Genomic DNA, 17,677 nt, shown 5'->3' with positions numbered 1-17,677 from the left:
GCTTGTCACAGTGTACAAAAGATGGTATTTCTTTGACGCCTCTACTTTCTCTTATAAAGCCAAATATCTATCTTTGTGTGAAAAAGATAAAATCAGGAATATTTCTGATATTTTTATCCGTAAGACATATTCTATCACAATTTTCCTGAAAGTCATTTTCAATGATTAATGAAAATTCATTCTTATTTTATAGTTGTTTCATTAAAGCATAATAAATTATTTTTAAAAAGTTTAGAAACATAATAAAGTTTAGATCTTATCTTTTATCCAAGTTTGATCATCAGCATTTGTCCTCTAAAATGCAACTGATTCAAAAACTTTTGAATTATATATTTTAATAGATAACAAGATTATTTGAAAACATTATTAAAGTAACTGACAGCTCAAAAACACTTTACTCAAAGATCTAACATGTTTAAATATTATTAAAAACTGTAATATAATTCGAAACATCTGCGGCCAAAACTTTAGATAACTTCGTCAAAGTGCAATGAATGATGAAAAGCTAATTTATATTTTGTCTACAAACTGTGAATCAATTTTAAAATTGATTTATTTAAAGCAAACTTTTGATAGGTACAAGTTTGTGTCTCTGTGTTTGACACCAACAAATAAGTACCTATCGGAATTTTGTCACTTGCTTGAAACTTGTGATAAGAAAATTAACCGAAGCAATGTTTCGGGACGAACATTTTACAATGTTAGTTTTAAATAATATTGAGACGAGCACAATAATTTTATTCTAATTAATGTGTATGAACTCGAATTGGTGCTAAATCGAATAAGTCGTATCGATAGTAAAATGTGACGGAAAACGTCACGTATGAAAAAGGTTATATAGCACTGTAAACAGCGCTTGAAAACGACACTGAAAAACTTTACAAATCGATATACTAATCTTAATCCTAATACTACAAAACACTGACTACAATTTAGTAAGCGTAATATCCATTCAGGCTTCATTTGTCGGCAAACCGACAAGTCTTAGGTCTATCAAAAATCCTTAAAATATTAAAAATACAATATTCAAATTAGCTCCTAATTAGTGACTAGATGCAATTCGTTAACATCAGACGAGTTTCGATTGACGTCGGTTTTATTTAGTCTTCTCGCGTCCATCGAAATATTCCTAAACAATTTCTAAATGAAAAAATATTAATATTTGTAATTCACGGAAGCGAAAGTAGCAATTTCATTATAATGCTACGTTCAGACGCGCGCCGCGCAGCCCGGCGGGCTGCCTGGCGGGCAGCGCGGCGTGCAGCCCGTCGCGGGCAGGCGGACATTCAAGCTGTTCACACGCGCGCCGTCGTGTCAGTCAGTGCAAGAATGGCGAGCAGCGAGGATCTTGGTGTTGTTGCTGTCATAGCCTTTGGATTAACTTATTTTTATTGGAAAAAGAATCAAAATGATGAACGACGTTAACCATTCCGCCATGTTGTAATCTCCAATCGTAGCGACTTTCTTAGAACGTTTAATCGTCACGAAAGCGCAGGAGAGACTGACTGCCCGCGCGCGTGTAAACAGTCGCCGGGCGCCCGCACATTCATCCTTTGAACTTTGCCAAAAAACCGACACTCGCCCGGTTCGCGGCATTCACGGGCACGGGCGCGTTCACGGGCTCGGGCGTACCGTTTACACGCTCGTGAACGTGACTGTGCCCGTTGAATGTCGATTTGAACGCGCGCGTGTGAACGTACCATAAAATGTTGTTTGCTGTAATTTTACGAAATGCGTGTTCCAAAAGTATATTTGAAGACGAAATTGAAGCATTCCTCGGATTTGTTTACTGGGCCTACATTTGCTCCGCGAATTGCAAACACTAAGAAATAAGTGTCAACATTGGTTTATATTTTTTATTCTGTACTTTCATAACAATTATTTTGAATAATAATGCCCTAAGCTATGACTGTCGTCTTCTGTCTATACAACACACGGCTCGTTTAAGATTTTCGGCAAAACCACTCTTATTAATTTGGACCTCTGCTTTGCACTTGACTATCGCTGGTGCGTTCACTTTAGTGTCAGTCTTTTCACCCTGGCCTGTATTGTCTAGTTCGTCGTCGGATCACGTGTCCGACCCCGGGTACTTGACGATAAGATCCAGTTCTTCATCACTAGGTTTCACAGTTCGCACTTCAGTTTGACCTTCGAATTTCTTAGGTCTGTCCATTTTGTTCTCGATATTGACTAAGACGTCGGCGACCAAGCGGTGATCGTCTGGAGATTTAACTTCGGCGTCATCTCCGGGTGCTTCGTCTCCATTGTTGTTTTGCTTGTCTCTTTCTATTTCAGCTTTGCTGTCTTCATCTTCGCTATTTTCTTTTCCTTCTAGAATCATTTTATGAGTAGCTTCTTCTGTGACGCTGTCCGTAGGCGCCTCGTTGATACACGAGTGTGTGAGCGTGAAGGGAAGTTTGAGCGACAGGTCTCCCCCCATCGCGCTGAAAGTTAGCTTGACTTTGACGTAATACGATACATATATCGCAAACACATTTCTGTCTTCAGGCGTATTGTTACTGAGTACTGTTGACGCGAGACTGGCGCCTGTTTTTGAGTACGAATCTTCGAGTGCTATCCAATTTTTGGTAATACCTGTGAACAAGTAAATAATTGATTTTGATATCTTCTCATATAAAAAAGTTTTTGTACTATTTGTACTATTAGAGACTGATTACACAAAGATCTTTTTGAGTGTTACCTCTATGCGGTGTGAGGGTGTAAGTGTCAGTGTGGGTCTGGCCAGGCAGGACAACATCATTGCCCTTCACCAGAGCGACCACATTCTTGAACTTTCCATTGGAGAACATGCATACATCCACATGTTGAACCACGAGAGCCTGCCAAACAAACACACCTGGTTTTACCTTTGTAACAAAAAGCATCAAGTATTTAGTAAATAATAATGGCGTTCTAGAAAATGGATGAAAATTTTCCGCCAGCCTGAATGGAAATTGCACATTAAGTATGAAATAACGTCATAATTAAACGTCGCTTCACATTAAGGGCGGCGCGGTTCGGAGCGCCAAGCGGAACTAATACTCAAGTCTAATTTAATATACAAAGCTTGGTTGCTTACGAAATTTGTAACCAAACAAGCTTGTTGCGACGTGAAAGGCTTCACTAATATTGCTCAGTCAGCCATTTTATTGAACGATTTCTATGTAAGAACCTAATTGTAATGGGTGGCTTGACTTGACTCATTTATTCGTTTCAGGAGTCGTGCTTTCATTTTATATGTGACCGTTCTTATTTTTGTCTCTTTCTAAAATACAAAAAGAGAATAGATGCAGGCACCATTTTTGATACATTTTCCTATAATTAATTCTTTGGACTTATATGCTTATGAAAACATCATAGTAAATATCGAAAACATGTTCCGTGCGGTGACGCGCGATAAACCGTAACCCGCGGTTCGTGACGTCACAGCCGCTAAGATGCGATTAAACGAGCTTTGTACAAAACGCTGCGATTTGTTTGCGCAGTGTGAAACGGCTTACTTTTAAAATTTATCTCTCTGGCTTTACTTTCTTGTTACTTTACCGGCTTCAATTTAACTTTGTCAATATGTTTTGACAAGTTCTTTTCAAAGGGAACCTTATACGTATAATCAGTATTGTTTCAAGGTTTAGAAACTTTCACGAAGCAGCCCGGAGCTTGGAAGTTGGTGATTGATACACTCATGCATTGGAGAACATGCAAATGTCCTGCTACGCCTGATGTCTCTCCGATCGTGTTGGAATACCATCCCATCGCTGTGAGCATGAAGGAGTAATGAGTGCACCTGTGTCTGCAAAAATGTTTGTGCCCTATAATATATGTCCTGCGCAGCTGGCTGATCTCCTTATATGAGAACAACCGCCTTGGCCAATAATCGGTTAGGAGGACATCGATAAGGCATGAGTACCTACATTATATTATTCATATGTAATCATTTATGGTTGAACAGAAAGGATAACAATATAGAATATGCAAATATCTCGGTCCTCAGTTCCATCAAGTTTGTAATAGGATTGTGTAGCTTATGATTTTCATTAATTATGTGCGGTACATTGACCGCGAATGGATTATCAGATAATCGCCGTAATGCTTGCTTACTAACTGATTAAGATAAGTGACTAATAGATTAATTGACTGTACCTATGTATCGCTATTTGTATCTGTCTTGTAATGTAATGTAGGTACTATTTGTTAAACATACTAAGACAAGCGAGGGTAAGAACCATTAGTATCAATTACCAGGATAATTGATTGAAAAACCTTACTATGCATAATTTATAAATGTAGCTTATAGAGTGGATCAGGTGTAATGGTAAAAGGAAGCACTGTAGTGAAAACTTCATGACGTAGCGAGTCTGATATGAAAATAAAAAATAATATTTTTACTATTATTTTATATCGTTATAGTTTTCTAGACAAAGACCTTTCTAGTAAAATATTACCAAAGAATATACAGTTTATTTTGCAAGAAAAATACCGTTCATATTTCTTTGTTCACGTGGTTTTTATAAAATACGAGCAATATCCAAGAAATAAGAAAATACACTACAGGTTGTTACAAAAATACTTCTTGAAAAAGTATTTTCAAAGCATGTTTCGTATCCAGTACAGTAGGTGTAAGATCTTAGTATAGAAATTGCAAAACTTTGTGAATGGAAATCAAAAACAAAAATGTGAGCTACAAGCTTTTAAAACATATATTACGCCTACCCTAACTCTTTTCTTTACAACGACATGAAAAGCTGGGGTTGGTAATGGTTTTGAGTTTTGCCTTAAAAAATGTTTAAAAATACAATAGAAATGTACTAAACACCATGTACATAGTAAAGTCTTTAATATTCTGGTAATGAATGAAACGGTGTACCGCTGTAAATATTAACTTGGCAGTCAGAAAAGCTTACATATACCTACGATGTTTTTGCCCTGCGCAAATTGCTTTGAAAGTTAACACATAAACGCTTTTTATGTCGGTCTTGTACAGGAACATTGTGTGCGAAGTTAACAAAGTGAAACGATTATAAGCTTGTTTTAGAACGTACAAGTTTTTGTAACGTTACAACCGAGAGCTTTCATACCTTTTATACTAAGTGGCGGAAGCATAAAAAGCTTAGGTTACTTGATTTTTTAGAATATTAGCTACTATCTTTCGCCAGCATTTTCATCCGCGTACCTGGAGAACTACTCCGCGTAGCGGGATACAAAGCTTAACTTGCCTGTTCGCGATAAATAAGCCATCTAACACTGGAAGAATTTTTCACATCGGGGTATTACTTTCTAAGGTTATTGAGGTCAAACCAACAAACTCTTATTCTAAAACATAGTTTGCGATTGAACAGAAAAAATATCAAATATGTTCTGGCAAGAAGCTTAAATATCTTCCTTTGTATCAATGTCTAGTACATAAATAGTTTTGATTACACACCTTGATCCGTCGCACAGTTTTCGAGGAATGATTGGCGACGACCACGCCGACTCTGATCGACTCTCCGTGGGAATATGTCGGTTTGTCCAGCCACGCTTCTAGCTCCACTCTGTAGGGAAAGATTGTAAGAAGTATTTATTTTATTTATAATACTTTTTGCACAAACAGTACAATGGCGGACTTAACGCCTAACTTAGATATTGTTAGTACTTATAGAAAATATTGTGTTTTATAGAATAGAATAGAATAGAATATTTTTATTTGTAAAACATAGGTATTGACAAAATAAAGATCTTACGTATGTATAATTAGAACGCTATGTTTTGTCATTACGACGTACAAATGTAGTAGAGAAGAAAAAAAAAAAAAAAAAAACTTAACATTAAATTGACAAACAAAAATAGTAATTAAATCATCAGAAAACAAAATAAACAACAATAAATACAATTCACAGAGACATATCATTCAAATATTCATCCAAAGAGTAGTAACATTTTTCGGTTAATACTGCCTGAAGAGCCCTTTTGAATATATAGCAACAATAATAACATGTTCCAAAAGTATATGCTTGGGATGAGGAACTTCTGCCCGTATCCGGATAAAATAAAGCCTATGTTACTTGGGAAAAGCTTTGCAACAGGAAAATAATTTATCAAGTCTGTTCAGTAATTTCGTATTCCGTACAAAGAGCCAAAAAAATTACCTCTATGTTATTATAGAAACGGACTTGACAACAAATCCTACAAAACCAAGTTGAAATCGAACGATTAATACGTAATGTTAAATCTTTCATAAATCTCCAGAACAAATTAATGCAATTGAATGCAAATGTAGCGGTCTAAGGATTTAACAGTTTACCATTTATATTACACCCCTGAAAGGCGGAGTATTCTCGCAAATTGTGGAACCTAACGAATGCCATATTTCCCGGCAGTCGCTGAATAACTTCAGCAAAAGTCCGACTTTTACCAGCGCTGTCTACAAAATGCTACCATTAGCATAATTGCACAAGTGAAAGTAACAATTATACGATTTAAAGGGGAGTGTGTTTTAAGTTGCAAGTTGGCGAAAATTTAAGATTTTTGTCATGATTTGTTTGAATGTTAAATTGGAGATAGGAACAATTTTAACTCAGGGGGTTGAAAGTTCGAAGTAATTAAACTCTCCGTTTCATTCATCCGAAGATGGAAAGCTTTTTAAATCGATATACATTTTCTTAAACTGCTTGAAAATGTAAGAGCATTTATCATTCGATTCTGACTATGCGCATAATTTAAAACTTCACACAATAAGTACCTACTAGACTAGAAAAGTTCATGGAATCCACTTAGTATACAGAGAATTGTTATGAAAACTATTTGTAACGACTTTGTGAAATGCTGAACTAGTACTTTTGCAAAACTTTTAGGTTTTGAAGTCATTTGAGTTGAATTAGTGTTGCTTGTGTAATACAATTTAAAAACATTTATGTTAAGGGTGAGACTTCGAGACTCACTAAATAACAATACTCCAGTATAAGATGGAGATTAGCAAAATAAATGGATCATAGTATATGTTATGTGCACTGAATTTATCTTATAATTAAAGACTTGCCACTGCAACCGCAGAGGAACATTAATTAATCTAACAATTTGTATTAGTCACTGCAGTCTGAGACAAATGTTTGTGCTTCGAGCACCTGCCCCCGCGATGAGACAGCAACTGGATATAAGAAAGAAAGAAAGAAAGAAAGAAAAACCATTTATTTTACACACAAATGACGCAGAAAACGAAACACACACAAATACAAACAAATAAATCTAGGGACAAAACTAACAGTAAAACAAAAATAAAAGCGCTGCAGCTGCGTCAAGCAGCAATAAGCAATTTTCTTGCTTCGGAAACTACCTCCAGAATCCATGAGTAAAAAAATAATGAATTAATACTTGATATCCGACTAAAGACAATATGAGCACGTCCCTTTTATCTACGAATAGGTGTGTTGCAGTGAGAAGAGATATAAAAGGAAAAAATCGCCATGCTGGCTTATTGTTCAGAATGTTTGCTTTTCTGAATTCAGAACAAGACACACTACCTACATCATACACTAGTAGGTATAGATATACCCGTTTGCGCTAGTTGCAGGCTTTAGTTTCCTTATTTTTGCTAATCTTGTAGGTGAATATTTAGGTATGTACCTACAGAAACTTCTTGCTGTATAAGTTGTTCGGTAGGTACAATGACTACACAAATAAGCTTTCATGACTTACCTTCCATCGGACAGGAGGAAGGGTTTCTCCACTGTAGCCCTGGGTGGCTGGACCTCTGAACTTTCTGAAACAACATGAAACCTTCAAACACCTACAGTAATGATTTCTGCAGAACTTCAAAGTATTTCTCCTTAATCTTAACTTATGAGTTTAGAAATAAATGACTAGCTGCTTTCCCGCGGCTTCACCCGCGTCCCAGGAGCCGCGGCTGGGGCATACCTATAGACTATGTTTTTCAAAAGAAAAAGAATTTTTTAAATCGGTTTTGTAGTTTCGGACCCCTGGGTAGACACAAACAAAAACTGTTTCCTTTTTATTATGATGTTTAGAATTAATATTTTGGTTTTAGAAATACGATTAGTCATTTCTATATTCCGAATATTGTTTAGTTACAATTTTACAAAAATACAAGGTGTTGATTTGCATTTGTGCCATACTTCAGGAGGAGGACATAAAATACGTAAATAATCGATTGGAATTACAGTAGACGGGAAATAGCTAATATGCACTGCTTTTTTTGTCATTGTTATGTCGTAGTATTTCAGAAGTAACCCAATTTTATGAATGAAATTTATGAATAATTCTTGCGTATGCTTTGTGTTTGCGTTTGTGTGAGGGCGCAGCACGGTTTTAAGGCCAGTAACACACGCGCCAAGTTTAAATATGGCTAGATGACATTGACGGAATTCCGAAAAAAAACTAAAAATTAAAAATTACGTACCGATTTTTTTGTTGATTTGGGTCGAGAATCATTAGCATAATTACGTCCTTGACTATGGCACGGATGCAAATCAACAGCTTGTATAACAAACGGGAGAGTAAAATGTGCTTACATTATCAGTGTTATGCAAATCAGATGTAAATAAATAAATTAATGTTGATACGAAAATCTCAATTAATTGAACAGGGTTGCATAGTTCTATTAACTTGACACTTTTAAGCTAATACAATTTGTTCAACCGTTTTGAAAATTCAAGTGTATGTTTTAAATCTGGTTGCTGTTCATAAGTCTGACCGTTCCTGAAAGTCGAAATGAGTTCTCAGTATAGCTTCAAAGTTAGACTCACCAATTTCCTCCGGTTTCGGTCGACAGTTCTCGTCAGACTCCATTTTCGTTTTATTTTTCAACCTGCGAACAAAGTTTTTGCTTTCAATAGTTAATTTGTTAATTTTTTAATTAACTCTCAACAGTTTGAAGTTCTAATTTAATTGTTCGATTGGGTTTTCGAGTAAGTCAGCCTTTGAATCATTAATGCTAACCCAATTTGGTACCCGTTCTGAATGAGCAATGTGTTTTGAAAGTTTTTAGACGGCACTGATAGTGTGAGAATTTAATTTGGTAGAATATAGATGAGTCACGGTTGAATATTTAAAGTGACATAAAACTATAATTTTAATAATAACGAGAATACTTCTGGTTTAGTTAAAGGGTCAATGTGAAAATAATTAATTAATTTATTTATTTTCAAAAATCGGATAACAAAAAATCCAATAATGAAGCATGAAAAGTATTATTTATCCTTGTATGTCTCTACCAGACCTCGGGACTACAGAGTCCCGGATTTTTGGGAGGCGAACGTGGGGCCGAAGCCAACACGCTGAAGCCCTTTTGAGACAACTTTAATGAAATGGTGACACAAAACCGACGATTATCCCTGTATACACTATAGAAATGTACCCAAGGACAATCCCCGGTTCTGTGCTAAACTATTGCTAACTATGGATGAAAACTACTTGGGCTATTGTGATGGGATGCTAGTGGACTAGGAATGGGGGAACTACGGGAACTATGGCACCTGCCGATAACAATGTAAAAATACACGTAAAAATGGCAGGTGGAGACTCGCCAACTCATTTACTGGGCCCCCGGGAATCAGTCGCTAAATCGCAACAAGGGGGCAACAGGTACATGAGCGGCTGAAGGGTGAGGATACCTCGGCGGACTTTAAACGCAGATCACGCGCTCCCTGTGGGTCCAGCATCACCGGCCCACTCGCCACTTACCACGAGGCACCTACCCTCCGAGCGGGCTGCTAACCCTACTCTAGCGACTCCACTCTGACCGGCCGGTGAAGGCAAGCCAAGAGGCGGGAGACCTATCCCCCGTCATGCTTCACTCCGGCAAGCCGGAGATGGGGGACAGTATACTCTCCCTGGAGCACTCGGATATATAGCCCCGCGGGGTCGCTACTCCCCGTCATCCGCCTCAGATGCCCTGCGGGGCTTATTATTATTTTTAGCCCATAATGTCCCACTGCTGGGCAAAGGCCTCCCCATCTTGCTTCCACACTTCTCGATCTTTCGACCGAGTCCACCAGTCGCGACAATAGGCGTCCAGGTCGTCACGCCATCTCTTCCGGGGCCTACCCCGCCTGCGGTGTCCATCCTGAGGTGTCCACTGAGCGACGATAGTGGCCCATCTTTCTGGATGCATTCGGCTGACGTGTCCGGCCCAGTTCCATTTTAATATTGTCGGTATTTCGTACACGATCAGTTCGATGCATGAAAAGTAATAAAGATTAAAATATCCCTACCTATCCAAAGTCTGATTGACAAAGAAAATTACGTTTAAAAATCAATATTCTTATTAATTACTCCTACGAAACACTCAGGCCTTAAAGTCTTTACTAATATGTAATATCAACGATGAAGTAAAGCAGCCTTTCTGTCGTCCTTCTGCGCCAAAACTATCGAATTTATTTCAATGAAATTTGGTGCACTGATAGGCTAGAGCCTGAGAAAGAAAAAGGTTACTTTTATCCATATTCCCTCAGGGCGTAGGCAGAACTGCGGGGTACAGCTAGTGTTAAGGTTTCAGCCTATCAATTACAGTGTTTCGTCGATACATATTTAATAAGTATTTACTAAAGTTTCCATTAGACTGACAAGTTATTTTAATAATTGTAGGCAGTATAAATAAGTGGTCTTCAAAGTGATAGTGATCAAATATTCTAGTACTGTAAAAATATTTATTTTGTTCGTCGAAGTGTAATCAATTCGGCCTTTTTGAAAGGTATAGTAAAATGATAGGTTTATCTGTAACTTTATATATTAAGCACTTGCCTAATAAGCAATTTCTTCATTTTGTTTCCGATTATTATTCTCTCCGACTATATAATTTACAAGAAATCTCGTTAACATGTCATTTTTGTGTCAGGTGTCAATCGCTGTTAAGGCTTCATAGAAGAATTTACACGGAGTTTGATAAAAAGAGTTTTTATATGTATTTTTGTACAACATAACAGCAATGAGCAAAATATTATAGCTCTTTATTCAGTTGATAGTGACGAACACTGAAATAACGTGGCATGCAGATTAAGACGGCCGTTATTTTATTTTTATTCTATTTTATTTTTATGGTTGTTAGAATCTCTTGATCGCTGCTACACCGTAGCAAGACACACAAGAAAAAGACTATAAAAAAATTCATTTCCACCAATAACAAAGCACCTTAATAAAAACCCCAAAAACCCACCAATTAAATAAAGCTGTCCATTTTAATCACAAACAGCGTCCATAGATCCACAGAATACACTATCCACAGAATAATCTATCGTACTGAGAACGCAATCTCCAAGGCAATGAACCCCGGCAAAGCTGTAAGGGTTCCGTACGAATAAACTTTGTTTGGAATTAGATTCCACCCGCGGTTTTACCCGCGTCTCGAGATAAGGGCTTCACGTAGCCGGGTGGTGAAAAAGATCCTATTTCCTTCTTTCAAGTCTAAGTTACCTCCCCTCTTATTTTCAGCATAAACGGTTTAGCCATTCTTGAGTTATAAGTAATGTAAATAACACGACTTTCTTTCGTATATAGGTATGTACCTACAGATGTAGTTGTAATATTGTGCCGACCCCAAATAAAAACGGGGATACGGGCAGGAGGATGATGATATAGTGTAAATATTGTAATGAAATAAAAATAAATGATCAATAACGTAGCACCCCAAAACCCAAAAATCTATACTAATATTATAAAGCTGAAGAGTTTGTTTGTTTGTTTGTTTGTTTGAACGCGCTAATCTCAGGAACTACTGGTCCGATTTGAAAATTTCTTTCAGTGTTAGATAGCCCATTTATCGAGGAAGGCTATAGGCTACTTTTTATCCGTTCCGTGCAGAGGTTTCCACGGGATGCGGGTAAAACCGCTGGCAGAAGCTAGTTAAATATAAAGCTGTCCATTTTTAGAATACAAATGTCTATCGCAGTGAGAACGCAATCTCCAACGCAATGAACCTCGGCAAAGCTAAAAGGGTTCCGTATGAATAAACTTTGTTTGGGACCGAGGAATTTATTAGAAGTCTGCTTGTTGAACGGACCTTTTGGACGACAATGAAATACGTGTAAGGCAACTGGATTGTGTGGGTCTGATTGGGAGATTTGTAAAGTTTCTGTTGGAGAAAGTATTTTTATATGAATAGTTAGAAATATATTGTCATAAATTTTAATTAAAAAATCATGGAAAACTGTGTATGTACTGTACAACAGGTACAATAGGTATACATGATGTAGCTTTTTTTTAATTCAAATAAATAAGCCTTTTAATATTTAAAATTTAAACTTAGGATTTGTATTTGTTACCAACACATTTACCAATACATTTAATCATCGTAAAAGCTTGTTTGTTACCAAGACAAAATTCAACTTTTATGTTTGATACTTTGGCACATAAGACGGGGAATATTTTAAAAGCTGTGTTTAAAGTATTTTCGTACTTCGTAAGTGTTGTTCGAGAGTCTTTCCACGCTTCTCGATGCGGAATCCGCTTAAAATTGTACAATACGCTTTGTTTAAAAGTCAGTCATGCGATTTCAACAGCAAGTTTTACTTGACTACTCTATATATACATATACCTACTGAGTTAAAATATCCTTAAATGTGTTATTAATTCCCATATTTAAAACTATCTTCATATTGTTATGTACCGAATGCATCGGAGATTTTCATAAACGCAAGGCTTCACATTGTTATTCAATCGCAATATTGTGATAATACCTAAGCACTTATCTACTCGTCTAGATGTTTCTCGCGGAGTTTGAATAGAATAGGTAAAGCCTGTGTCATCCACAGATAATATTCAGGCATGTCAATGACAAAAGAATTTACTTCACAAACCCTACCACTTTATAATATTTGTATAAGTAGTATGGATTATAGAAGAAGATAGTAACAATAAAAAAGTTTATTGCCGATTTACATGGAATAATTTATCCATAGTTCGATCCATACATAAATGTTACCTACAAATTCATAGCAGCCATTTGGAGTACCTATTCGACCAGCCATCGCTTTTAATCCACAATAATCCGATTACAGCGAGTGGTGTGCAATACGCAATCGGCTTGAGCCGATTTAAAAAACTATGAAAAAATGTGTAGGTAAGTTTTATTTATAAGAAAATTGTTTTCACCCGCGTCCCGTGGAAAAAGTCTGCGCACTCGGATAAACAGCGTAGGTAATAGTAGCTCATTACTTTTGATCGCGATAAAAGGGCTAGCTAACTCTGAAATGATTTTTCAAGCAAACAAGAGATTTCTTCAGGTTTTGGTGGTGGCGGTTTCTTTTTATTGTTTTTTTTGTACCCTAAAGAAAGCTCTAAGGAAGACTCCTAAACTAATAAACCCATTTGTAAAAAAAAAACGCACTTGGAAAGCTACTCTCTTCCCCAGTAACATAGGCTATATTTTAACCCAGTAAGTAGCAGTAATTCCCACGAAACATGCGGGTGAAGCCACGGGACAACGTCTAGTGTTACTTAGAAGTAAAGCTTTTTGAGAATATCTTTGATCCTCATGTGTGTTCACGAGTAAAATGTCGCAAAACAGCATTAAAGAGTTTTACACGTCAGCGAAGGTTACATAGGTGATTCAGAGTGATGGATGTCATAAAATTCTGATCCTGCATATGAAAATTTCATTAAGTTTACGTAAACGAATACGTTTTTGTGACTATGACTTGCTTCGTCCGTAGTTTCACTCGCATCCCGAGCGAATTATAACCCGCACGTGGATAAAAAGTAACCTTAAATAAGCTATATATCTGCTAAGTTTCATCAAAATCCACCTAGAAGTTTTTAGTGAAAGAGGAATCAACATCCACATCTACATACAAACTTCCTGAAAAAATGCTAGTTTTTTCCTCGTTAACTAGAACTATTAATATTGATAAGATTATTATCTACCTTTTCTACGAGTTAATGAAATGTGGGTGAAAATCAATACAGTTTGCTTAGTTCCTAACTAGTTACAATAGTGATGCATCAAAGCGATGTTGCCGATTAAACTAGATATACTTATTATTCTATTGGGCATAGAACTGATAACATTGCCCATTATTATATTGACTTCTAAAAGTAGGTAATAGTGCCCTTGTAAGTCTGTCATTTGCACACTAAACTGAAAAGTTTATTGGCTATAGTTCAAACTAGCTGATTTCCAGCGGTTTCACCCGCGTCCCGTGGGAACTATTGCTACGGGATAAAATATTATAGCCTAGGTATTTTACTTGGGAAGAGTGTAGCTGAAGCTGAAGAAAGAATTTTTCAAATTTCAGTTCAGTTGTTACAAACAAACAAAAAAATGATTTACTTTATTATATTAGAATAGATAAGTCAATGGTTCGTGAATTGCCTTGAATCTGATAACATTGTTGGTTTAGGACGATATTATCTTTGAATATTTAAAATAATATGATCGCTGGGTTTGGTTTCAATATTTTATTGAATAATAATGTTTTACATGGCTGCTGGCTTTTGCCTCGGATAAAATTGACAGCTGAATTTTGGCACGGCCTGTGATTTTTCAGTTAGCAAGGTACAATTTACTTTTCGTTTTCTGATAAAATATAATTTTTTATAAACTTGGATTTATCGAAAATATATCTTAAAATAAAGCTTCATTTTGACATGACATGAACTATGATATTTATAGTTTAATTTCATACCTATACAATAATCATATGCTACATATTTACCATGTCCAGAGCTTTATATAGAAAGCACACATTGCATACCTTCAGAGAATCCATTTCACAGTCACGCCTAAGTAGTACTACATAAGGCAATTTTAGATTTGAGGCTGATTTCAATGCGCTACTAAGAATGTTTACATCCAAACAACCTTATTAAGTGTTGCCAGGAAATAACATTTCCCACAAAATGGGGAGAATATACCACGACGTTGTTGGTGCAACATAATTCATTTTGTCTTGAAATTTTGACGTAAACAAAGCCTTGTTTTGAGAGATTAACCCTTGACTCGGAGATTAAAGCTTATTCTATGTTCTTGTACCTAAATATATATCTGTTGTTGTTTGTTTGAATATTTGATTCGTATTTGATGAATACATAGTCTTGCTTGCTTAAGTTAAGATGCATGTTGGTTCAATCACCGCATCGCATCTGTCAAAACAAAGGGAAGTTCTGATCGATTCTGTCTACATTTGTATCTAAGTTTGTGCTTCATGTAGGTGTTGTAGTGTTTTAGGAAATTGAAAGAACCAATGATATCGTCAAAAATACTGAAATAACATTAAAGAGTCTAATTGCTATATTCTCATATCCGCTTTTTACTGTGGGCAAATTTTGACGATCGGCTTACCGACCGACTTTAACGAGACTTAATAGCTGATGTAAAAAGGAGTGAGTAACGAAGGCCACTTTTTATCTGGATACCTACGCGAAATAATTCCCTAAAATTGCAATTGCAGAAAAGCAGCTAGTCGCTATTCAGTACAGTCTGCCACTTACTAGAACGAAGAGATTATAACGTCATAAATCCCTATCCGTCTTACCACAAAAACTTTTAAACGTCAGTTTATGCCTTGTCTAAAAAAATTTCAAATTATGACGTTGACATACGCTTCGTTTTGCAGCCAAAATTTTATTAGACAAGTGTAAAACAGGGGTTAAAGTTTTTGTAGTAAGGCCATATATATTTATCATCCCTCTAAACAAGAAAGCACGAATAAACAATATCCTACATAACATAACTATAATACCTACATCTAGCTACCTAAACTCGGCCATCTGTTGCGATGCACCTGCGGTTTGCACCAAACCGCATTGTCAAATGCACAAACAATGTACTGACTATCAAAGGCACGCCGTTCCCGTAGTATCTAGTAGCTACTCTTTGTGATTCTAACAAAATAAGATAATGTAAATATAAACCTGCATTTTGTTTGGAATATATCATACACTATGTGAATTTTGGAGCAATTTTATTTTATTTTATTTTTATTTTATTTATTTGGCTCACCAACAATCGTTTACACGATACAATTATTAAATACAAACATCATAAAACAATACTTTTAAACAAAGAATGAATGTAGATATAAGCATTCTTCTAATATAAAATAAAATAAATAAACTACTCAATTCTATTTTAAAATATGTACATATATGCATTCGTGGTTCACTACGTTGAAGAATAGGTACCTATAAATATATTGAACTAGTTTTTGATGTAGATAGAAACATGGGTAACGATATTTTATTCGATAGAATATTCTACCTTGGATCTTATGTTATGTAAAAATACTTATCTACATAGTCCTCGTGACAATGACGACACGAAAATAATTTTCCAATATTTAGAATTTAAATGCATCAGTTATGAAGGGAAAGCTTACGTTAATCGACAACATTTATTGTCGAGATAAAAGCTAGCGATTACCGCGACAATACAACTGCGGTTGTAACTAAAGTGACGATCACGTTAATGGCAAAGAATTAAACAATGACAATAACATCGACCAAAATGACGAAATAAACGAGAATATTGCGTGTCCGTTAATTATAATGTAAAAGGTAAAATGGTAACAGTGTCATGTAGGAAAATAAACGGTTTCCGACACGCGTGTCAAAGAATAATTGTATTTGCGTTGTGTTTTGGTTGATAATGTTGACAGTTCATGCCTAGAATTACTTTCACGATTAAATTATTGGGTCAGTAGGTTTTCTGTTATGAAAATGTAATAATGGCGACCGATTGCCGGTCACGGTGGCTGTACTTTCGAATTTAAGAGCATTTGCATTTGCGCAAACACAGAATTGAAATTGTATTATCAACTATTCGGGTAGAATCCCGACCAACGCGTCTGTTGGATGCGGCCAACGAACGATGGGTTTTCATCAAAAGGCACAATACGTAATCGGACTGTCAGCCATCGGATGTGCGAGACAGACCCTTTGTTCGAATTTCACTTTTAAGCCCACTGTCCACGGTCGCATCCTTTCATAAAACATGCGTTCATTTACAAGCTTTCAATGTTCAAATGTGTGCGGTTTATGAGGACAGTAAGCCTTAGGCCCATGTTAACCGACAACATAAACGTCAGTTTTATAAAAACAACTGTAAGGTATTAACTTTGAAAATTGAGCGCGATAAATCAAAGTAAACGATTGTCTTAACTAAACTAAAGTTTATGTAGTCAATGAGCATGAGCCTAAGTAATTTGGGATAAAAGAAATCTATTTCCTCTCGCAGTTTATCCAAAACACGTGTGACGTAATCCGTAGCAATTTCAATCAGATCTGTGCCTGTATGTGCTCCTTAGGGAGGGAAGATTATCTTGTCTACAGTACTAATTAGCTGATGTAGTTCGACTTAATCTTAATCTTTGCTCCGTCTGACAGGCAGGTTACGTGTGTTACTAATGACTCGATACTTAAGAGCCTCCCTAAGGACGATCATATACAGACCCTTTAACTTTATAGTTTGCAGATTTCTGATCATACGTTTTCAGACTGATTCAGAGTCCAATCAAGCTATCGGACGAATAAAAGTCTGCAATCTGGCGACGTTCGTACGATTGACAGAGAGTACTGTTCACATTTATCTGAATCAGGCACAAAATCGTATGATCTCCCAACCGTTCACAGTTACGAAAAATGCGTGGAACAAAATTGCACAAAGCGAAAACATTTCGAGAGAAGCGAGCGGAGCGATGTAGCAAGTTGTTGAAGCATCAACCCAGCAACCACGGTACTCACTGAAGTAGGT

General features: G+C 36.4%; 1 protein-coding gene across 2 annotated transcripts in view; it reads right to left on the bottom strand.

Moving 5' to 3' along the window:
- Positions 1-1,707: 1,707 nt before the first annotated feature.
- LOC124637653 (beta-arrestin-1-like) overlaps positions 1,708-17,677 on the bottom strand; it is a 109,608-nt gene continuing 93,638 nt past the window's right edge. For both annotated transcript variants that reach the window (XM_047174275.1, XM_047174267.1), the window contains exons 7-11: positions 8,739-8,800; positions 7,672-7,735; positions 5,423-5,531; positions 2,702-2,840; positions 1,708-2,595 (exon numbers count right to left, since the gene is read on the bottom strand). In XM_047174275.1, the coding sequence (XP_047030231.1) occupies positions 2,069-2,595; positions 2,702-2,840; positions 5,423-5,531; positions 7,672-7,735; positions 8,739-8,800 (901 nt within the window). In that variant the 3' untranslated portion in view covers positions 1,708-2,068. The remainder of the gene's footprint in view (positions 2,596-2,701; positions 2,841-5,422; positions 5,532-7,671; positions 7,736-8,738; positions 8,801-17,677) is intronic.

Source organism: Helicoverpa zea, chromosome 2, assembly GCF_022581195.2.
Source record: "Helicoverpa zea isolate HzStark_Cry1AcR chromosome 2, ilHelZeax1.1, whole genome shotgun sequence".
Taxonomy (NCBI): Eukaryota; Metazoa; Arthropoda; class Insecta; order Lepidoptera; family Noctuidae; genus Helicoverpa; species Helicoverpa zea.
The sequence above is the reverse complement of the archived record's forward strand: the minus strand, read 5'-3'. Positions and strand labels throughout refer to the sequence as shown.